Raw genomic sequence first — 6644 nt, 5'->3', positions numbered from 1 at the left:
TGTACTCAAGCTGAAACGAACTTGGGTTCTGCAGCAGGACAATGATCCTAAACACACCAGCAAGTCCACCACCAAATGACTGGAGAAAAACAAAATGAAGACTTTGGAGTGGCCTAGCCAAAGTCCTGACCTGAATCCTATTGAGATGTAGTGGTATGACCTTAAAAAGGCCGTTCATGCTCGAAAACCCTCTAATGTAACTGAATTAGGACAATTCTACAAAGATGAGTGGGCCAAACTTCCTCCAGGACGCTGTAAAAGCCTCATTGCACGTTATCTCAAACGCTTGGTTGCAGTTGTTGCTGCTAAGGGGGGCCCAACCAGTTATTAGGTTTAGGGGGCAATCACTTTTTCACACAGGGTAATGATGGCTTGGATTTTTTTTCACCTTTAATAATAAACACCTTCATTTACAAATTGCATTTTGTGTTTACTTGTGTTGTCCTTGACTATTGTTTAAATTGGTTTGATGTTCCAAAACACTTAAGTGTGACAAACATGCAAAGGAACAGGAAATGAGGAAGGGGGCAAACACTTTTTCACACCACTGTACTTGAGTAAGTCCCTACTTCCCTACCTGAATCACAGCCAGCGATATGCTCGTTTAAACATAGAGGTATTTAACAGCAACCCACCATCATCCATTTTGGGGTTTAAACTCACTATTCCAGATGTTTCTTTTTAAACGTCCCCTTGTTAAAAAGAAGTAATGCATCCTAAAGTCTGCACTCGGTACAAAATTTCTTATGCAACAGCCCTGTGGCACTGCAGTTTTTTGTATATGTTAGGATGTGAACTAAAAGAGGAAGATTGTGCCCAACTACAGATGTATAACAGTAGGCTGATTTTAGCCAGATGCCAAGAACAACTGGATGAGATCACTCACTGAGTTTGTTATTTTGCATCATTTCTGATGTCTATTTTTGCCAGAGAAAGCGGAAGTTATTCTTTATCCATCAGGAACATTTTCCCTGTGCTCATATGAACAAGAGGAAGTTCCGTGTGTGCCTGGATACTGTGTGAAAATGTCTACAATAATTAACTAGAGACCATCTTGCAATGGGATCCCACCACCCTTCTCTACCCTTCTACCTCCAGGGCCCTTGCTTGGACCATAGCCATTTTCAAACTGGGCCTTCGTTTGGATCTCAACTACACACAACTACATTTTCATGGCTGCATCCTGCGTGGTCGTGATGCTATTGTGGTGACAACATCTGGCCACAGACAGACAGACAGACAGACATATAAACACCTGGCAAAGTACTCATAGCTGCTTTGGTAGGTTTCTCCAGGACCACATTTTGCCATTATGACATACATACATTCAGACACAGACACAAGGTGAGAAAAACACCAGCGGCGCTGTGTCTTGGCTGGTGTGTTTGCACCAATGGCAATGATCTGTGATGCAACGGGAACTTCACTGATTTAGCTGCAGGCAGCTGCACAGAGAACAGGGCCATCAGGGGGTCAGGAGATGGGACAAAGGACTCCATTGGGAGTGGTCAGCCTTTCATTTTGGCAAGAACCGGTTACACTGTAATAAAAACATTAAGAAGGGATGTCATATGGACAGTCACCTCATGACATCCTCAAAAGCAGGTTATTTTCTAAAACACATTGGAATAGACAACACTCTATAGATGAAAACTACACTGACCTTTAACCCCAAGTGCTGCTGCAGAGCTTAAGCTTGACCAAGATGGTTTTGAAAGTTAATGAAACACATTTTACCCTTTGGTCTTCATATCTTCTAGCATCACAAGCCCACTATGAATTGAGGATCCCAAAATGTAACTGTGTGTGAGTTAACTGAGTGTAAGTGTTGGTGACTGACAGAAGTGGATGCTGGGAGTTTTTCTTGGACTCCACCCCCTCACACCTGTCCACCAAAACTAGCAGGGGAATGTGAGTTTTGACAGCTGTCTTCCTCTCTCTGTTTTACTCACTCACACACACACACACACACACACACACACACACAGAACAGGTGTAAAGCGCTCTGATGAATCAGAGGGTGGTTGAGGTTGTTGGGTGAATGTGAATCAGCTCACACAGCTGGAGACATTAGTTTCACTTACAGTATATGCAACATCTAATAAGAGACTAATGGGGTCAATACAGAAAAAACTTTCTATTTTAGAAAAATCTCTAGAATACCAGCAGTGCAAGCAAACAACAGTAAAAAGGTCATATCATCATGTCACATCACCCAGATGCACTAGTTATATATTACTATGTATAAATATATCACTATACTGTCATGCAAAAACTCATACGCACTTCTCACAGCTCGTTGACATGCTAATGCTGTAACTACTCATGAATCAATCAAAAAATACTTGCAATCCAGCAGTTACTGCTGTTTCAATGCAGTTAAAAATGTACAGTAGGATAATCAAAAGGAAGCCAGGCTGAACTCAGGAGGAGAAATGTATGTTGTTACATGAATGCTGTAGAAGAAAAATTGCAAGAGAGATATGATCCAAACAAATTATCCAGTCTGAAGTAATGAGAGTGGGAAGAAATATCCAACAAGATGAAGTATCCATCGCTGTCTCATATTCAGTTAGTTGAGATAAGTTGCCACTGAGGCTACCTAAGTGTTTCCCTAAGTGCAGATAGTATCACCCTTACAGATAGAACCTTATTTTTCCTTATCCCCTTATATTTTCTTTTTCAGTATTTTCTAAGGACAGAACATGTTAAATTAGAGCAACTGGGCGGACTTTTTGCAGATAGAGAATATTTGCGTGACGGCAGCTAGTCACTCATTCTACAATGCTGAAAAGCCACTGTGGAGTACTTTGAGGTCTGAGCAATACAAAGTGTGCCACACCAAAAACCTTTTTTGAAGCCCTTAATGTAAAGCAGCGTGGTGTTTTTTCTGTTGTAACTAGGTAAGCTGAATCAGCTCATATCACTGAACCATCTGCTATGTCATGCTGTAGTTTGAGCAACATACATTCACAAAATGAATGTAATAATAAAATGGTCAAAATGTTTTAATGCATAATCGAAAATCCTCACAATTTTGTCATGAGGCTGCTGGCATGTCATATAGCTTGCCATGTTCACTGAAATAAAAATCTGTCCTCTGCTGTCTTCCTTGCACACGTTTCAGAGAGAAATACACTACTTAACCAAACTGTAATTTAAACCTTTACTGTGATTCATTTTAAACCACCATTTACTCCTATATCTTTGTTTTCTCTTACACAGAATTATTTTTGTCTGGAATCGAAGGCACACCCAGCGTGTCTCCTCCTATATAAATGAGGGTTACTGAATCGAGTTGAGCTAAAGAGGACACAGCTTCACCCATGGTAAATATAATACCATGCAACATTACAAACAACACTTTATATCAGCAGCAAGACTCTCAACAGAGGCTAGCAGACCACAGGCAGCCAGGCCCACTACCAAGCTGTGGCCTTCCAAAAACACATTAACCAGCTATATTACAGGATGCAGATCCAGGCCCATCACACACCACAGGCAATACACAGCATGCGCTGAGACTGAGGCTTTGCACAAACTTGTCAATTAAGTGCTCTTGGGGGCCTTCTATGTTGTCTTTGCTGCTGTGTCTGAGTTTGTATAGCCATACTTGCTCAATGTTACTTTATATCACTTAAAATTCTACACAGACAAATTGACATTTAATATTAACATATGGAGAAAACATGCACGAAGAAATTGGTTAAACACTGGCTGATACTTGTAACCCTCAAGCAGAGCAGATTATCAGTGAGTTCTCAACCCTGAGCTTGGGTCAACCCATTTCCACTGAACTATGACATTGACAACGCCCTAATTTCCTTCCTCACTAGTCTAGCTTAATAATCTCAAGCGTCATGTAGAGTTTACAGTATGGAAAGTGATGTTAATCTAATGTACGTTTTACACTGCAGTTTTTGTGCTTCAGCTAGACTAAATGCTAATGTCAGCACCGAGGGCAACCAGGAAAATCCTTCTAAAATCCCAAGGCAATCTATCCAATAGTTGTTGAGATATTTCCAGTGGAGGGCTGATCAAACACACAGCTGATCATTGCCAACCCCAGGGCCATGTTGCCTGCATGGCTTAAAACAGGGTGCTCAATTGTGAACAGTAAATTAATACACATGTACAAGTGTACATGCAATGGACATCACATGTCCCTGTCTCATGTGGGAACTGTTTATTTCATGTTGTTCTGTTGTGCTCATGTGTGTGAATGGTGGATTAGAGATGCCATGGCTCTTATAATTATCTGATGTTGCTAACCTACGTTGGATGAGTTTAGCGAGGGAGAGGGATATATTTACTTTCACCAAAAAGGAAGTGATGCCGACTTCTCGCAGCTTCTATAGAGGAAATCCCACCCTCACCCACCCTCCTATTTTTTGTCATTCTCTTTCCATCTTTGGAAATATTTCCGTTCTTTCCCTTTTTATTTCTTCATCTGATCAATTGAAACCATATTCTCTTTTTCTCTGTCTGAAAGAATGATGTTTCATCTGTTTTCTACTTCACATAAAAGGTAGTTTGCTCTCATCAATCTGTTGGTTTTGTTTTACTGAGACTGGACTCATTTTACAGAGGTCATACTAACCTGTTTTCCTATCTTACTGTGGCTGTTGCCCATACATATGTATATGTCAATATTTAACATGTTCTTTTACAGTCATGCCTCATTTACTGACTAAAATATATCCACAGCTACACCAACAATCATCCTTTTACTGCAATGACGACTGAGCTAATGTTTTTGGCCAAAACGCCTGGCAACGCAGCTCTAGGAAAAGTCACTTGACCCGTCAGTCGGTAGACCACTTTGGTCCAGACTGAAATATCTCAACACCGATTTAAGGGATTGTCATTAAATTTAGTAGAGCGATTCATGACCCCCAGAGGATAACACTTGATGACTCTGGCGATCCCCTGACAGCTTATCTTGTACCAACATGAGGTCAAACTTCAAATTTGTCTATAATTTTGGTTTATGGCTGATAACTTACAAAACATGAAACATTTCCATACACGCTCAGCTGTGCGAGGTGCTAAAATGTTATGCTAACATGCTAAACTAACATGAACATTGTAAGTTTAACCTATTGAACATCCGCATGTTGAAATTTCCATTGCAAACATGTTAGCATGCTTATGCATTTAAAACCAGCTAAAAATGAGCTGCTAGCTTAGTTGTAGAGTCTTAGTATTGTTACACTGAAAAACATTTTTAAAAAAAAAACTGAAAAAAGTAGAAAAACAACTAATATTGAACCAAAGATTTGCCTTAATTGGGAGGAAGACCAGATCCATGACAAGACATACACACTAGCCAAGGTAATGTCTAGACAATGTCTAGCTACTGCTAGCTGTTGCTGCGCTAACATCACATGTCTGTCCACTAGGACTCCCTAGGTTTCTACAGTCTGTCCTGCTGTCAGTCTCCACTGGCCCTCACAATGATTAGCTCTGTTACAAAGTCATTTCCTAAAACACTGTAGGGTCAACTGGAATGTAACCAAGTGTCACCGACCCGCAGAGTTGGCAACATATGTAACACATCATCTTCATGCTTGTGCCATGTATCCACGTCCTTACGTTCATGGGATAAAAACAAGGTCCCGCTCATCAAAACGCCGCTTTACATCTCCACTAATTGTCCAAAACTCCACACACAATCTTTACGTCATTCACTCTGTTTAGTGCATTTCAGTCTGCTGCCTTCTGTCTTATCATAAGGCCTTACTGATCCAGTGTATTATATAAGATTTTACAGTGGATGTTCTGGTAATGGATTTTAAAAGAGGTACTCTACAACAACAACAAAAACATCTCCAAGATTTCGATCACCATTACAGCACTCAGGTAGTCCGGCCAAATGCTGAAGCTCAAACGATGAAGTAGTCTACGGCTGCTTTCGGTCAGTGACACCTCAACCACACTGTTTTAAACATCACAAGGCCAAACATCAATTGGCTACAACTTGAATGAGCTTTAAAAGAGCGGAAGCATTAATGCATAGATGAGCCACGTCTACATTCACTACAACCTTGCAGTGTGGTTTTAAGCAATATACAGTTCATAAATCCTCTTAAATAAATAAAACAAATCAGAACAAAAGAAAGAATCGTAGTCAATTCTAAAAAAAAGAGGTGAGATAATTAGCGGCTAAAATTAAATCTTACCTGAGTGTTGAGTGTTGCTGATGGACTGATGGAACGATGCCTCTCTGTCTCGATGGATCTACAGAGAAACAGGAAGACACTGAATCAGCCTCAGCAACATGTGACCGTCACCCACAAAGGAATAATGATGCAGACCAGCGTGGCAGATAGGAAGTGTTGCTCAGTCCACAGGATGGGTGGCAACGATAAGACACTCTTTAGAACAGCAGACTATTCATCGGATTTAGTGGCACTCCGGCTCCACCTCCTAGAGGAACTGTTTGGAAAGGTCTAACTTTGGTCTGTTTTCCGCTTTCAGAAGTCGCAGTTAGACTGCAACCAACTCAAACGCACACACACATACTGTTCGTCAGATATCTGTGGTTGGCTGTAAACACACAACCCTGGGACTCTGCTTCCTCTGTGGTCTGAGTGTCTATACAACAGCTGTGTGTGTGTGTGTGTGTGTGTGTGTGTGTGTGT

The 6644-nt window shown here is 40.9% G+C and overlaps 1 protein-coding gene across 1 annotated transcript in view; it reads right to left on the bottom strand.

Annotated features, from left to right (window-relative positions):
- The window catches only part of LOC117943440 (A-kinase anchor protein 13), an 84861-nt gene that overhangs the window by 41663 nt on the left and 36554 nt on the right, over positions 1 to 6644 (bottom strand). Inside the window, 1 exon segment of the mRNA XM_034869605.1 lies at positions 6183 to 6240. Within this exon segment, the coding sequence (XP_034725496.1) occupies positions 6183 to 6240 (58 nt within the window).

Source organism: Etheostoma cragini, chromosome 1, assembly GCF_013103735.1.
Source record: "Etheostoma cragini isolate CJK2018 chromosome 1, CSU_Ecrag_1.0, whole genome shotgun sequence".
Taxonomy (NCBI): domain Eukaryota; kingdom Metazoa; phylum Chordata; class Actinopteri; order Perciformes; family Percidae; genus Etheostoma; species Etheostoma cragini.
Note: the sequence above shows the minus strand (reverse complement) of the source record. Positions and strands in the feature narration are given on the sequence as shown.